General features: G+C 46.9%; 1 protein-coding gene across 6 annotated transcripts in view; it reads left to right on the forward strand.

Moving 5' to 3' along the window:
* FRMPD4 (FERM and PDZ domain containing 4) overlaps positions 1-17,542 on the forward strand; it is a 563,800-nt gene that overhangs the window by 467,143 nt on the left and 79,115 nt on the right. For all 6 annotated transcript variants that reach the window (XM_072743797.1, XM_026015297.2, XM_026015299.2 and 3 more), the window contains exons 3-4: positions 4,846-5,006; positions 9,912-10,014. In XM_072743797.1, coding sequence (XP_072599898.1) covers positions 4,846-5,006; positions 9,912-10,014 — 264 coding nt within the window. The remainder of the gene's footprint in view (positions 1-4,845; positions 5,007-9,911; positions 10,015-17,542) is intronic.

A 17,542-nucleotide genomic window follows, 5' to 3' on the forward strand; every position in this document is an offset into this window, starting at 1 on the left:
GGTGGCAGCATCTGAGCTGAAAGTGCAGGCTCCTCTGAACGTAAGTGGCGCTTCTCATTGTCTCATGACGTGGGTCCCTGCCCCGGCCCTGGATTCGATGTTTTCTTAGGGTTCTCGAAATGTGGCGAAGGAAAACTTCCTGATTTAATCCTCAGACAGCCTGGATTTTATTCCTTCTTCTTTGTCTGTATTCTGTTGTAGTTTTGCCTCATGTGTATCAGTTTATAGTTGTGTTTATTGTGTCGTTGCATTTGATAAGATTTTTCAAACTAAAGGTCTCGGAGCTTAGCTAGGATTTGTGTGGCATTTCACTGGGAGTTCGCCTATTGGCATTTAAAACAATACTGAATTTGTTTTCATTTTTTTAAAAGATTTTATTTATCTATTTGACAAAGAGAACACAATCTGGGGCAGAGGGAGAAGCAGACTCCCCACTGAGTAGGGACCCTCATGTGAGCCTCAATTCCAGGACCCTGGGATCATGACCTGAGCCGAAGGCAGATGCTTCACCGACTGAGCCCCCCACCCCAGGCACCCCTTGTTTTCATATTTTAAGAGTGAATGAGTTCATCATATGTGAAACCTATTCCTTTCTATTCATTGGCTCTAAGAGATGAAAAGAAGAACTATTGCTTTTTGATTACTGACTGTGTGCTAGGCATTGTGCTAAGCGCTTCACTCCTATTCATTTCATTTTCACAACTGTCTTAGGCGATTGTGACCGTTAGTCTCGCCATCTTCCAGATACAGAAACTGAGGCACCGAATCAGGAGGTAGTTTGTACGGGTCCCACTGCTAGGAGGTGGGGGGTGCTCAGGATTCGGCTGTAGACAGTCGCCGCCCAGTCTCAGTGCAGACCACCGCAGCAGTCTCACGCTTGCCCTGTACCTGGGTGGATGCATGTGTGGGTCTCTTGGGTAGACCATAGGTGTTAGCTCCTCAAAGAAAAAATGGCTCCTGCGATCTGCAGACATCAGGACCTCGAAGTTGCATTAGACAGTGTGCTCATATGTCCATCCTCAGTTAAACATCCTATGTGTGCAGGAAGGAGGTTCCAGAGTAGGAGTCCGGGCCCTGTCGGAGTGGCCTCCAAATATGTTAAAACCCCAGCGATTTCTTGCCTTCCCTGCCCCTCTCACCCTGGTGCAGGCCACCGTGCTCTTCTTTCAGGAGGGATGCGGTAGGCCCTGAAAAGCTCTCTTTGCTCCACCGGTGCCTCCCCAGTCTGTTCTCTGTGGGTAGCTCGCAATCACATCACTTCTCCACTCAGAGCCTTCCAGAGGCTGCCTGTATCACCCCCTCACACCCCCTCACTTATTTACCCCTACCTCGGAATCCTGGCCTCCCTGCTGTCCCCTAGGCACACCGTCACAGGGCACAGCCCTTCTCAGGACCTTTGCACTTGGTGGTCTCTCTGCCCAGAACACTCCTCCCCCAGATACTTATCTGACCCCCTGATGGAACCCCCAAGTGTCCCCACCCAGTGGCTCCCCCCCCTTCCTCCCAGCATTATTTTTCTCTTCAGTGCTTGTAAAGACCTGATATGCCATACGTCTTCCTAATTTCTTAGTTCATTTTCCGTCTCAGAACACCAGAGTGAACATTTTATTATTTTTACTCTGTTTTGGTTCCTGTTGAATCCCTGGAAGCAAGAAGCCTGTGGGCGTTCAATAAGTATTTGTTGACTAAATGAATGCATTATGGAGTTGTTTCAGAGAATTAAATGAACTAACATATGGAAATAATTTCAAAAATTGCTTAGCATGAAATTAGTGTTTAATAAATGTCAGGTATTAATAAAATAACAGTATTACAGTTATTGAATGAATGATGAATTAAGAATTGGAGGCTATTACTCTATCATGCGGTGGGAAGAGGATAATCAAGCTATAAATGCTTTCAATATCCTAACCTGCACTTCAATAGATGCTGGAGGAAGTGGTCCAGGACATCGTTTGTGTCTTTTTTCCTGTTGCCTCGAAGCAGAGCCAGAAGCCACCCCTCCCTGAGCAGGGAATGGTCCCTCGTCCTTGCTGCACTTTGGAATCCCCCAGAGTTCCTTTCAAAATCCATCCTGCCAAACACCCCCGGATATTCTGACGTGATGGTCTGGAGCGAAACCTGGGCATTAGGACTTTTTAATCCTTTCCGGGTGGTTCTAATGTGCAGCCAAGTTTGGGAACGAGTGCTGGAAGCTTTTCCCAGACCAGCGGTGGCACAGGGCAAAGCCTTCCCCAGTCCCTTTCTACACTTGGAATTGAGAGTTCAGCCAACCAGGGTTCGGTTCTCTGTTCTGCAACAAGGGTGACCATGAGCTGGTGGTTTCACGTCTCCAACCTTCTTCATTTAGAATATGTCTTCTGTGGATTATGGTGCCAATTAATAGCTGAAGGCCAGACCCTAAAAACGTGGGCATCCCCTTCTCTTTTTTCCCGTTATTCCATCTGGGGATGAACAGCAAGTAGCTCAAGAACAGCCTGCTCTGAGATGCTCTCTTGTAAGGAAGACAGGACAACAGAACAGTGTCCCCCATGCCCTAGTGGCTCCTTCCTCCCCCAGGTACACACAGCCATGCCTGTGACAGGCCTGGGAAGGATCCATGTCAGGGGTCACGTTCCCACCAGCGAGGCCTCCCTGGGGAGCAGTTTCTGGTCCCAGCATCCTGACCTGTTCCATATGACTCAGGCCCTCCCTGCCAGGAGCCCAGTGGAGGCTCTGGTCCTGGACGCTGGGGCTCACTCCGCATCCGTTTTGCTGGTTTAATCAGGGCCTTGAGTTCTGTCCTGGAGACTGCTGGCCTTCTTCATGTGACCTCGTGCCCCCAGGTGGCCTGCCCACCTCCCTTCATCCGGAGCACATGGCCCACCACGGTAGCCATGCCTCCCCTCTGGCTCCCGCCAAACACCTTGCAGCAGCACAGAAGACCTCCGTTCCCCTTTGACCCTATAACACCACCCCTCAGAGCCTGGTCGTGCCTGGAATGGTGGTGGGACGCTGGGGCTAGTACACTACCGGGGCGAGCTTCTCGGGTGTGTGACCCAGGACATCCCCCGGGGCCCTGGGCAAGGGTGCACGTTCTGCCGCCTTGAAGTCCTTAATTATGTTTGGATGAGGGGGTCCTGTGTTTTGGTTTTGCACTGTCATTGCAAATTATGTAGCTGGTCAAGCGCGTGACACTTGGGAGACCTGGTGTGAGTTGCACCTGGCTTACCTCTGAGAAGCGTGTGACCTTGACCCAGTTATTCTTCCTGCTTTTGGCGTTGGCAACGAGGGGGCCGTGGGGTCAAACTGCCGGTGCTGTGGGGTGTTCTGAAGATGGGATCGGGTAACAGATGAGTGTCAGCGGGCAGCGCATACCACGTTAGCTCTCAACGCTTCTCTCCCTCTGAGCATTCCAGACTGCGAGCTGCTAAATGAAGACACCTCCTTTCTGATTAAAGGGGATTTTAAACTTTTATTTTCTTAGTCAGTGGTATATGCCTATAGCACAGAATCCTGGAGGGTTTCCGTTCATTTTTCTCAAATCTTATTAATTACACAAAAGGACCACAAGAATTCGTCCTTCCCAGTCGTCGTCTTTTTTTTTTTTCCATTTGAACAATGTATTGTCTACGTGGCATATAGAATAGCATCTTTCAAGGTATTTAGAAATGATCTTCTTTTACTTATTGAACATTAGAGAACCAAAAACTTGAATGAAGTCCGTGTTGTTGAAATAACAACGCCTTACATTTCTTAAAAGAGGTTTCTAGCGTTCAGACTAATAACTCTTCCCTCAAAAAAGGCGAAGACTGCATGAAAAGTCACACGAGTGGGTTTTTGACACGATACTCTGGCACACGAGGCATGGGCCCTGCGGGACAATAAGCTGCTATTTTGACATCAGCTTCCGTCGGGGGGTAATGCAGATAATAACACCGGCCTGGCTCCTTCCTTCCCAGCTTGTTTTGTGCATCCAATGAGATCTTTGTGGGTGCATTTTGAAAGTGTGTGAACGCCACACTTATTTTGAGTTTAGATGACTGATAAAACTTCTGAGGTTAGGTGGTGAACAAAGAGATTCATTTAAATCATTTGAAAATGTCTCCAGAAAATAAATGCCAAGAGTTCATTTCTCATCTTTTTTTGGAAAGGGGGAATGCGGCTGACGCTAGGATAACCTATCACCACCAGTAGGATTCCCATCACTTCACTTCCCCTGGAGCCAGAAGCCATAGACCCTACTTACTGAGTATCCCGAATCCTCTGAGGCTCTTTCTCAGCACACCAGTTATAAATCGATAGTGTTCCACAAAGAATTCTCTCTCTGTTGATTCACTCAATTATTTATTGCGAATCCACTCTGGGACAGATACTGTTGTAGGCAGCCGGGATAAATGAGTGAAGGAAACCCAGTTCCTTGCCCTCATGGAGCTTACATTCTAGTGTGGAGAGCCAAACGATCAAAAGAAGTCTTATTTTATCGCACATTAGCAAGCGATCAGGGCTAAGAGCAAAAAAGTAGAAGAGGGTACGGGGTTCGTGGGTGCGGGGGAGCAGGCTTGCCGAGTGCGACTTTGTGGCCAGAGGGCCACGCCTGAGCAGAGGCTGGAGAGCGCTGAGCACGTGCATGCCAGCTGGGGGGGAACAGCCAGTGCAAAAGCCTGAAGCAGAAGCGGCTCTAGCAATTTCAAGGAATTAAGGACAGCAGGCGAGAAGCATGACCACGTGCCTTCCCACGTCTTCCCCACGCTCTCCCAGACAGGGAGCAGAAAGTTTAGAAACGGGAGAGGGGATGGGATTGCCAAGCCACTGCCAAGCACTTACACTAATGCCTCTTTTCCTTTGTGTGTCCTTTTCCCACAGTCACATGACGCAAGGCATCCCGTTTGACGACCCTCGCTTAGAGAGCTGCCAAATCCTCCCTCCGGCCCCTCGGAGGGTGGAGATGAGGAGGGACCCCGTGCTGGGCTTTGGCTTCGTGGCCGGGAGTGAAAAGCCAGTGGTCGTCCGCTCCGTGACACCAGGTAAGCACCCGGGCCACTCCCGGGCCCCTGGGGTCACCCGCCACCTACTGCTCCCTGTCCGGCCGTGGAGCCTCGCGGAGTCCTTCCAACATCTGGGTGTGAACCGGGTTTCGGTTGCCAAACGCATCGTATCTTTTGACTTAGGAAAACACTGATCTATCATTTGTAACCATGGAAATGACCCACTTCTTAAAGTAGGAATGCACATCAAAAGAGGCAGGCGCTGCACTGGATTTCACTAAGTTCCCGATAAACCCCTTAGTGGGGGGAAAAGAAAGGCAGAAAGTGACATTTAAGTCACAGAAGGATTTTAGTCATGGGAGCGGTTGGATCGTTTTTTGAAGATGCGCCCTTCTCTCCTGAGTCGAGGCTAAATATAGTTCTCCACCCCGTGGCTGCGGAGCCGGCCCGGGTCACTGACTTTGGCCCATGGCGTATTAGCAGAGATGACACTCGGGGGTCTTGAGAGGTGCTTGCACGCTTGACCTGCTCGATCGGGTTTCTGTCATGGGCGTGACGGGATGGGAGCGTTTCCCTCAAGTGGCTGTCACCTGTTCAGCCCGAGCCCCCAGATGAACACGTGGCACTACGGGCCTGCCGTGTGGAGGTAGACATGGCCTGGCCTGCACCAGCCGGTCTGTGGTCATCCCAAAGGCCCATCTGCCTGAGAAGCAGTGACGACTGTCGGCCAGCCGACGGCGTTTGAGGGCAGTTTGTTACGCGGCAGTGGCCCACTCGTACACGCCGTGGCCGGTCTCTCATTCTGCAGCGTGATCAGATCATTAATGTCCTTCACCTCCGTCTTTTTTTATTAGACTATACACACGTTCGACTCTCAACACAGTTGAACATAGTGCCCTGGGGATGCAACTGCCCGAAGTGGGCTGCCCTCTGCCTTTCCAGAAACAAGGCTTTTTTAATGATTTCCTTCTTCAAGATACGCATCTATGTGCTCATTTTAATGGACTTGTGTTGGATTTATTTTCACATTAAAAGGAAATTCCCTTGCATGCCGTTCCTCCTCCGGGCTGGGCAAACCGGTAACAGAGTCGCAGTGATACAGTCCTGTGGTGCCGCGCAGAGTGCCTGGGTGTGATGCATTCGGAGCTCGTCTCTGCCCCCTATTAGAATGTTTTTAGCTTCCGTGTTAATTCCTTTGCATTTCAGTTTGATGGACACTTCTCTACATCACCTGAATAATGGGGATCATACTCGTATCTGTCTTTAAGGGCTCGGGAGAGAACAAAATACATTATAAGAGTGCAGGTGCCTTTTCTCTGCCCTCCCGTCTTGCCGCTTGCTGTGTCGGCCATACAGTCCCCTGCTCCCCTCCTCACCATGCCTCGAAAAATTGAAGGAATCAGAGACCGTCTGCTCTTGGCCAGGCGAAGGGATTCCAAACCTGTCAAGATCAAGAAAAATAAGGATAATGTGAAGTTCAGAGTCTGAGTGCAGGGGCACCTGGGTGGCTGAGTGGTTGACCTTCTGCCTTTGGCTCAGGGCATGATCCCGGGATCCTGGGATCGAGTCCTGCATCGAGCTCCCCGTAAGGAGCCTGCTTCTCCCTCTACCTGTGTCTGTGTCTCTCATGAATAAATAAAATCTTTAAATAGATAAATAAATAAAAATAAAGTCTGGGTGCAGCAAAAACCTTTATACCTTGATCATTCCAGGCAAAGAGAAGGCAGAGAAGTGACGCAGTTCCTGCCCCCAGGTTTGGCAGTGAAGGAGCTGAAATGAAGGTGGTACACTGACTTGAACCGAATTAAGATTTTTTAAAATTGAAAAAATAGTTTAAAAAGAGCACCAGGTACATGCTTTCCATTCCAAAACATATTTATTGTTATTATTACTGAACTCTAAAATATTTGGGCTTCTGAGTCTGCCAGTTAAGGAAATTGAAAGGCATCTAGTGAGTAGTATAGATCTCAAAAGTTAATAGTATTTTTCATTATTTGATATCATTCTGGCCCAGGGTGAGCACTGCAAACACAGTCAACCACTTCACAGACTTGTTCAGGCAGAAGAGGCTTCCTTTTCTATCCCACCACTGACTCACCACACCACTTGGTCCTGTTTGCCCAGCTTTTTATTTTACTAGCCCCAGGTCCCACCTCAGTTCTCTGTGTGGGATTGTTGAGCTCTACACAATTTAGAATTTCATTCTGAAAATGAAAGAGATTTTTCGCCTGCTGTGATAACAAAATATTACATATGCGTTATAAAAATCCTACAGCGTAGATCATATAGAGGAGAAAGTTAAAAAACCAAAAGTCACCCTGAGCTGCTAGTCCTCGGAGTGCACCATTAGTAACATGTACATAGAGGAGACAGTTCTGTGCGTGCATATGCATATGTTACGTATCATATGTATGAGATATATGATGTATAATAGGTGGGTGTGTACACATTTTTTCCCCAAGTGGGTTAACATTTGACATGCTGCTTTCTGATAGTGGGACACTATAACCTCTCTGGTTCTGAGATTCTCTAAAGACTAGGTCCTCCCTAGAGCCGACTGGAGATTCGAGTATTGTTTTGTATTTTCTTATATTGCTTCACTCTTCCTTCAACCTCTTTCCTTCTTTACCCTCCACTCTCCTTGGTCCTCCACTAACACCTAATATTCGACAATTTTGAGAATAGTGGACAAAAGTGAAAACAAGTCAAACAGTACTGTTACCAGTCATTCTTAGGTGTGAAAATACCGGTCGAATAAATTGTGTCTTTCATAAAAATGACTGCTGAGGTCTCAAATGATTTCTGTGGCATCACCAGATTTTTTGTACTCGACAGCCCAGCCTTCAGAGCACAAGGCACAAGACAATTCCCTGAAGTGTGCCTCTGCTTCATATTCTGGATGGAACCGTCCTGCTTCCCTCTGAAATTCTTGGTTTTAGTTGCTCGATTAAACAAGAATATTTCCATTTGGCCAAAGAAGCATAGGTCAGATGTAAATGTACGTCCTATTAATCTGCAAGTGGTTTTCCCAGGAAAGTAGTTAAAATCCATTAGCCAATTAGTGTGAAAATTTTTCTGTATTTGATCAGCATCTGATTTCTAACCATTTGTTGGACTGAATTTGAGTGAATGTTTGCAGATAATCCAATGGTTATATAAACTCTCTCAAGTGATTTTCAAATTTTCTTATGTGTGCAAACACTGAATCTCAGTTTCCACATCTTGAAGTGAATATTTTTTTTATCACTGATATGAGGAAATATTAAGGTTTTCCCCACTTTTTTACTACCCAGAAAGATTTGTTTATCCTCCAGCTTGAGTGACACATAATGCCAAGTGTCTGGGTGGGTGGGAAGCATCTGAATTACTTCGAGATCCCATCTCTGGGTGTGAAATGTTCATTCCAATTACTAAATAAAGTAATAGCAATAATATTTGAAAGATAATGTTTCAGCTGCACTTACTACCCAGTGACGGACCTGGAAATGAAATTATAGTACCTCATCAATATTTGGGAGATAATTACATTAGACCAGTAGATAGTTGATATTTATAGGTTTTATTTAATCTGGATGTATGCTTCATGCACTTGTGGCTTTATGTATTGAGGGACCTGGCAATGATCAGTTTTTAAATTATAGGAGCAAGTTCAAAAGAGATGCTGGCCACCTGAACTTGAAAGAGTCCACAGACCTAAGCTGGGACCCTGTTCTACCCTTTAGTCCAGTTCTTCAACCTGTGTGAGCCTGAGTCATCTCATTATATGGAAGGGATCAAAGTGTCAGCGGGATTCTAGGCAAAGCATTTAGCCCCTTGCCTGGTACATAATAGATGCTCAACAAATAAATATTAGTTCCCTATGCCCTTGCCAACACAAGCAACAAAGACCATGGTGGGTCAAGACCAAAACAAAAGCCATCTGGCATCTCGTGTGAGCATGGACACACACACACACACACACACACACACACACACAGGCATGGTCCCAGCCACAAAAATAATAAAACATCCTCATCCCCCAGCTGATAAGAGTATTTGCTGCTTCCTTAACCATCCCCGCCTTAGCTCTGCTTCCTTCCCCCCACCTTTTAGGCATGGATGATTGAAGACGCTCCCACTTCTTGAACCCTCCCCAGAAGCACATAATACAGGGGCCTCTCGGTTCCCCACAGTATGTGGCCTCCCTAGTTGTGTAAACGAGGCTTTGTTCAAATCCAGGTGTGCCCAGGTTATGGCAGTTTTGGCTGCACGTAGTCGGCCATCCATCAGGGGCAATACGTTCTAGGGGCTTCCAAACTCAAAGTATCATCAGTTGACCATTAGCCTCCAGAGCCCTTGGGAGCTGGCAAGAAGCACACTGCCTCACCAATTGCTCCTCCAAATCTCCTGAATGAGTCTGCAGGGCAACAAAGTCCCCAGGGTCATGTGTGCCCGTTAAAGTGTGTCAGGCTCTGCTAGGCTGCTGTGTCTCAAGCCTGCCTGGGAAGTTCTAGAGAAATAATGATGTCTGATTCCCACCTCCAGAGAATCTGATTTAATAGGCCGGAGTATACCCTGGGTCTCTGGAGCTTGTCCAGAGCTCTCTAGTTTTCTTTCTTTCTTTTCTTTCTTTCTCTTCTTTCTTTTCTTTCTTTCCTTCCCTTCCTTCCCTTCCTTCCCTTCCTTTCTTTTCCTCTCTCTTCCCAATGTGGGGCTTGAACTCATGACCCTGAGATCAAGATTCACGTGCTCTGCCGACCAAACCGGCCAGGCCCCCCCCTCCCCAGTTCTTCCTAATGTCCAACCAGGGTTGGGAAGGATGACTGTGTAGAACGTGGATGGGTGGTTGGGTTTTGTTTTGGCAGACAGTGCCCGGTGCTTACAATGAATGGTGACGGGGCGAGAAGGACTCAGAGGGATTGGCGATGGTCTTCTCACCTGCGCTTCGCTCTCATTTGTCTCCAGGTGGCCCCTCCGAAGGCAAGCTGATCCCGGGAGATCAGATTGTAATGATTAACGATGAGCCAGTCAGCGCTGCGCCGAGGGAGCGGGTCATCGACCTGGTCAGGTGCGTGACTCCCCTGGGCCCTGTCCTGCTGCAAAGGCAGACCTCGGGCCCTGGAGGAAGGGCTTCCCGTGAGCCAGTGTGGGGCAGCATCACAAGTCCCTGCCATTCACCTTGACGGGGCTGACACTGACCTCTAAATAGAAACAGGCCCCCTAAAGACAGAACACCTAACTGCCCGTTCTGTGTCAACAGCCAGGGTGCCTGTGCCTCAGCTGGAACGCTCCTTGACTCCTACTTCCATTGCTGTATCCAAAGGTTGCATTTTCTTCCCCTTCCAAAATTACTGACACGTTGATATTGCCTCATCAAGGGGATCAAAATGCAATACCCGAATTCCGTATAAGTGATGAGTAATTTTATATAATCTCATGGATACACAAACATACAGTTCACTGATTTTTCATACTTGACTGAGTGATTCATTACTGAATTGTGAATCATCAACCGAAGCAAAAGGATAATTAGGTCAAGGATATGACTGTTTAAAAATGTGCTTGGTTTGTTGGTTTAGCTTGATCATAGATGTAAATAATTTGTCGTGTGATACTCTTAGTGGAGCAGCAGAAAATATTTTATGTGATGTTAAAATATTGGTCAAAAGATTCTTGAAGCCCCCTGGAGTTATTCTCCCACAGTGTACTTAGGGCAAAAACGGGTCATTACAAGTTAGAAATGAGGCTATGCCTATTGTATGAGTGGATCCACTTGGGCTCCCGGGGTGTTGAGGAATGATGAGTGGGTGACACCTGTCTTTTATATACTGATTTTTTTTCGAGCAAGATTGCAGCAGAAGCTAAAGCTATTACATCTAAAAAAAAAAACACACATCTAAAACTACATCTTAAAAAAAAAAACCCAAAAAACAAAACTACATCTACACTTTGAAAAGGCATTAAGTGGAGTGTTTCAGGGGCTTTCAAGAGAAAGTTTCTTTCCCAAGGTTTGTTCGGCTTCTGCTTCTCAGAGAAACCCTGGAGGGTCCCGCTTCCTTGGGAGGACTGGGAGAGGGGTAAGAAGACAGAGAAATAGAAATAGAGGAGGCTTACTTTAAGGGTGAGCAACCGTTCCCGTTGAAGCCCAGCAAGGCCCACATCCCGGGATGCCTCTCAGTTCCAGAAGGGTTGGTCACCCTACCTTACAGTGTAGACCCACTATCATGGAGGCTTTGCAGCTGGCTGGCCAAGTCTTCGTGGGGTGTCCACATCTCCCAAGGGTTCCTCCCCAGGCTGTTCATCCATGTGAGCAGTCACTGACCATGCTCGGTCAGACTTACCCTGCATCGGGAATGAGACCTGGGGACACCTTCAATTTTCCTGGGGGCCAGGAATGCAAGAATCAGGAGTGACTCTGTATTTTCAAGCCCTGGGGAGGGAGTGGCAAGGTTACCATCTGGAGCCCCTTTTCTCTCGAAATGCTTGTGGACAGACCTCATCCAGGCAGGCTCTGAGCCTTCGGTAGGCCTGCATCCTGGAGTGCCTTGTTTGGGCCTGATGGCAGGCCATGGGGTTCTCTTGTTCTCCCCTGGGCGCACCCCTCTATAATCAGTTCTGTTCATCTGGGTGCCCGGAGGATGGTAGAATGAAGGTATCTGTTCGGGGGTGCTGGGACTGACTTGGTCGCTGTAGGACACAGCCAGCACAAAAACCGTCCAAAAGCGGGATCATTTCCCAGCAATCCTACCAGGGCATCTAGAGAGATGTTTCTCCTAACCACTTTTTCCCTTCTGCTTTAATGCATTTTGAAGCAAGTGACTTCACCATAAACAAAGTCTCTATAGAACTTTCTATGTAGCAGGGCTCAGCCAGGATGTGTTGACTAAATGAACGACAGCTCACAGTCCACATCCAGCCTGCCACCTGTTCCTGCACAGCCCATGAGCTAAGAATGGGTTTTACCATTTTTAAACGGTTGGGAAAAAAATAAAAGAAGAATATTTTGTGACACATGCAATCCATGTGAAATTCAAGTTCCAGAGTCCATAAATAATGTGAAAACAGTCACACGCCGTCATTTATGTGTTGTCTCAGTGTTTTCTCCCTACAGTAGCAGAGCTTGAGTGCTTGTGACCAACGCCTCTCGAGCCCTTTACAGGGAAAGCTGGTCAGCCCTTGTTTCAGAAGATCCTAAAGTCATTAATAGCATTTTCTTGGCGATCCCTGCGCCATGCCCACATACTTGATAAAGAGGTTGTGCTGTTCAGAATGGAAAGCTCGGGTGCTCTTTAACCATCACGAAGTTCTTCGGGTCCTTAAAACTCCCGTTGGCTTGTCAAGACCAGCCCCTCGGTCAGAGGCCCACAGGGCCATAGAGAGCCGAGGCCTTCTTGCCAAACTGCCCACGTTAGAGCCGCCTCCCCCTTAAGTCAGCTGTGGCTGCTTCTCTGCCTGGCCTTGGCTGCCGACTCGTCGTGTGTCATCGGTCCCATGTGCCATGGCTCTCCCATGGAGCTCATCCATGAATTCTCTGGTGGCAGGAAAGGAGGGCATCCCGCGGAGCCACCGCACTGCACAGTACCGTGCCCGGGCGCCTGGCGCCAGCAAGACCAGCCACTCTTTGGGTTGTCTGCTGGGCCCCACCCCAGAGGAGAGGAAGGAACTTCTCCCTGGATCTCGGCCTTTCTGACAATGCCGAAGGTCCCTCTCTCCACTCCTTATGTGGCCTGGAGGAGGGAAAGGAGAGGGGGAGGAGGAGGAGGTGCTGGCTGGCAGTAGCAGATCACACTGTGCAGCTTTCTAGAAAGTTCTAGGGGGAGTTGTTGCACTTGCTGCCACGGCCAGGGCACTCAGCGCGGACCCCCCAAGACAGACGAGACCCCCCATCAGACCCTTGGGGGCATGTGCCAGGATCCAAGGGATTGTCTAGCCAGAGAAACTCGGGCCCTGGACGCCACTGAGACGGCGAGCAGCAGTCCTGAAGGTGCTCCCTTCCACCTCAGCACAATCCATTTATCTGTGTAAAAAGTAACAAGGTGGGGCCCCTGGGTGGCTCAGTGGGTGGCCCAGGGCGTGACCCCGGGGTCCTGGGATCGAATCCCGCATCGGGCTCCCTGCATGGAGCCTGCTTCTCCCTCGGCCTGTGTCTCTGCCTCTCTCTGTGTCTCATGAATAAATGAATAACATCTTTTTTAAAAAAGGTAACAAGGTGCTTTCTTTTAAGCAAAGCAAGCCTCGTGCAATTCGCAGAGATGAAATGCAGTCGGTCGTGGAGATACCTTCCAACTCATTAAACCAGAATTTGGAAATAATGCATTTCTCACTAATGAGGAAGTTCAAGTATTAGAAAATCTTCCCTCGCCTTCCCATCAGCTTAGTCATCTGTCTGCCATATGTGGACCAACCTAAAAATGTAGCTCGTGTAACCAGCTCTGGGCTTCTCAGCCGATATGTGTTTTAATGCCTGTATCTTACTCGAGATAAATTCCCTTTCTGTTTAATAAAATATCCCATTTTCTTCACCACTAAGGAAATTCGGAAAAACACTCATCATTTTAATAACCCTGTAAAATTCGCTCTTTAAAAATTGGCATCCATTCATTCACGTAAGTGGTTTAGTCTTGTTTTGTTCTTTTTTTTTTTTTTTTTTTCTCCCATCACAGCTTTTGCTCACGGATCGTTTTTCTTTCCAGATACATTTGTGTTTCTTTGCGGGTTATTTTTCTTATCATTTGGTTGCTCTATGGTAGAAAATTATTTATTTTTCTAGAGAAAATGAAAGAGTTTCTTGGAGACCAATTTACTACTATAGTAACCACATTTGGGTTTTTTCATGTATCCTCAGAAACATCTATAATTGCTGCACTGAAATTAGATGAGTTCTGTTCATTTCACAGTTTTCTAAGTTCTTAACTCTCTCTCATACTTTATAGCGGCTGAGGAGCAAAATCTTTGCAGAATTCGTGCCCTTTGCAAATTACCCTATCTTTCTTCTTTAGAAGTATCTGCGGATAATTTCCCTTGGCTTTTCATAATTAGACAAATTAACTTGAAACAGTTTCCAAAATTTCATTTTTGAAAACTATGGAGTATAATTGCTCATAGACATTATGAATCATGCCCCGTCCCTCAAGGCTAGCCAACCCAATTGAATTCGTTTGACTTCAATAAACAATTATTGAACATTAAGTAAGTGGCAAACATCGTGTAGGGTACTGGCCATGCATAAATACCAAAGACCTGATTCCTGCACTTCGGGAGGAGACTTCTAACTAATTGCACTCTATTTATGCGTGTGGCAAGGCTGCAGCGGAGGGTAGTGTTTGGTGGGAATGTTTGATGAGGATGGATGGGAATGTGCAGGAATGTAGTGAAGTGGCAATGGGTAGCTACTGACCCTCAGTAGAATGGCAGGTTCGTGGCTGGAGAGAGGGTTGTCAAATACATCTTGCCTTTGTCCCTGGAAACCCAGACCCTCCTGATGGACGCTAACTTTTCCAACCTGCAGATAGTGAAATATCCATTGCCATATGGCTGTCCCAAACCAGGACCTCAAAATTTGGTCCCACCCTCCTGCAGCAATCACCCCTTTATGGCAGCAATAAAACTCCTGGCTTGTTGTGTTGGACTGAAGGCATTGGTCTCTTGCGATTCAAGATCCATCTGAGAATTGGATAAATAGCATGGACCTCTGCCTCCACCCAGAAGAATCCATATGCATACCAGTTTTGCATATAGCGTCAGAATGCTTCTTGAACCCCAGTGTTAGGGCCCTGGCAGCAGAGTCTGAAAGTACTGACTGGCTCTCTTCCTTCCCTTTTGTTTCTATCAGAAGGCAACATTGCAGAGCCAGCTATGTGAGCAGCTCCATCTCACCCCTTTCCATCATGGCAGTGAAAGCTGAGGGCTGCCCAACCCATGATGAGAAGGCACAGGGGCCAAAGCTGCCTTCTCCCATCCCCTCCAATAAGGCAGCCGACTGTCCCTCCATCTGTCTTCTCTCACTACCTAGTTTGATTAGGCCTGCTGATCTAACTAATGAGCTGTGCTATAGCTACAGCCACATCTAGAGAAGATTGTCCACATCTGTCGGACATGTCACCCCTTCTGTACTAATGTCCTGTGACTGGAGAGCTTTTCTGGGGAGCATTAGGGTTCTTCCAATAAGTAACTAGAGTAAGATACATTACTAATCATCACTTCAATTCACAATGGACAAACGCTAATTTTTAGTGACATTCCTTTTACCTAAGTAACTAATATGCACACACACATGCCGAGCAATGTGCAAATTTCCTTCTAAGGCCAGGAAGATTATTCTGCCAATTTTAGCAAGAAAGCTCAAAAACAAGACTCCTGTCTTCCTGGAACACACGCATCTCAACAAAACAAGTGAGCCAACTCACTTGCACAGTCGAAGCCAGAACTTGGTGTACAACTAACTGTTAAGGGTAACTTTTTTGACTCTCAGGAGAAAAAAAGCAAATATTATTGGTCGCATCCCTACTAATGATGATGAGGGTTAACACGTATCAAGTCCTTATTACATGCAAGACACTTTCCTTCCTTAGTGTTAACACCAGATCATACTTCTACAGCACTTACTGTGCCCTGTCCTGTGTACGTTTTGTATATTAAGTCATTCAGTCCTCACAGTGATTAATGGGTACGGTCGTTAACCTCTGATGTATAGATGTGGATCCTGAGGCACAGAAAGGTTAAGGAATGTGCCCAAGATCCCCTAGTTAGTAAGTGGTGGAGTGAAACCCAGTCTGGCTCCTTAGGGACCACTCATAACCTGCTCATCATGTGTATTTCTTTCAACAGCCCCGTGAGCAAGTATTTTTTATTGGACCCCCATTACAGAATGGGGAAGGGGGCTCAAAGGAGTAAAGCAGTTGCTTAGGGCAAATAGGGAGGCACGCAGTGGGGGTGGAACAAGCCAGTACCAACTACCAGGACCTGTCGGCTCAAAAGGAGACCAAGCCTAGTGATCTGACACATCAAGTCCTCACTTAGTAGGCCCATCAAATAGCAGAGCTGAATTTGGCCTCTAGATCATGGGTCTCAGCACCCACACCCCAGAGACAACCCCATTTTTTAATTCTATGCACAGAGCCTGTCTCCTATCCCAGGTTTGCCAAGCACTTGCTTTGAATTTAGCAGGAAGTGCTCAGGAGTACCTGCTTGCTGCAGTCGGTGAGAGATTGGCAAGCTTAATAGGAGCAAGAGAAACACTTTAGAAGGGACCCATCTAAAAATGAGATCCAACCCCTCTGTCTTTGTATCAGCCTGTCCTCATCAGAATTATAATGGAAAGTCAAATCAGATCATGTTCCGGGGGCACCGTGTCTGCACAAGAATATATTAGGAGGGTCACCTTCCTGTCTAATTTCAGCTGGGCTGAGATGCATCTCGATGCTGCTTCGTAAAATAACAAAGCAAAGAGCATCCACCGAGCATCAGGCGTATAAAATATGCATGATGATGTATGATATAATAAGGCCTTATTACAGTAAGACCGGCAAGCAATTTCGGTGAAAACAGAAAAGAACAGCCCCTTGGTACGCTGACACTACACATTGTAGAGTCACCTAATACACATTTGCAGTGTACACGTTTTCTGACATTTGCAAATTACAGAGCCTGGGGAGAGAGAGGGCAGCGATTCTAGAAAATGGAATGTGTGGGAAACCCTTCTAATAAAGACAAAGTAGAAAAAGTGACTTGGGTCCATAGTTCATGAAAGTTATAATGAAAATTAATTTAAAAAATGGTTTCATTTAGATTATTTCAATGTCCCTTATATCTTGCTGATGAGCATCTGCTACTCTCTCACTAGATCTCTCCATCACCATACGTGCTTTTATGCAATTCTTGTATGGCGATGGATGGCAAAGATTGAAGAACAGGAAAAAATCTTTCAGCTAGGGCGTATTTTCAATGATCTCATATGGTTGGCACTACTGAACGTCTTAACATCTTACCCATACTAAGAACAAATGGTAGAAGATGATTATTAGCCCTATGCTATTTCTGTTGATCCTTTAGAAATACAAATTGATAAATTATTCCACACACTTTCTATAAGTAGCTAGAGAGACAAGAACAAACAAACAAAAGACACATCCTGGTGAGCCTGCAGTCAGAACATGCCCGGGACCAAATGGAAGCCCCATTCCCTAGAGATTTTATTAGAAGGTCTCAGGAGCCCAGCACCCGAGCCTTATCTTTACAGGCAACACAGTGGGTGGGTAAGAATCTCGGGCCACATGCTCAGATACGGAAGAAGTGTATCTTTTCTTCTCTTTTTTCTTCTTTTTTAATGTAAGGTCTCTGTCCAACATGGGGCTTGAATTCACAACCCCAAGATCAGGAGTCACATGCTCTACTGACTGAGCCAGCCTGGCACCCCAGAAGTGTACCGTTATTTATCTATTATGTATAATAATCCCAATTATTCCCAATGCCCATCCTAGTGTGCGGTCAGTTCGTCCCATTTTCCATGATGCTGCCTCTCCACTGGGCCAGTTGCTTGAACAGGAGGAGGCACCAGGAGAGGCGAAGTGGATCCACTCTACCTGCGTCAGCCATGA

This window comes from Vulpes vulpes, chromosome X (assembly GCF_048418805.1).
Source record: "Vulpes vulpes isolate BD-2025 chromosome X, VulVul3, whole genome shotgun sequence".
Lineage (NCBI taxonomy): Eukaryota > Metazoa > Chordata > Mammalia > Carnivora > Canidae > Vulpes > Vulpes vulpes.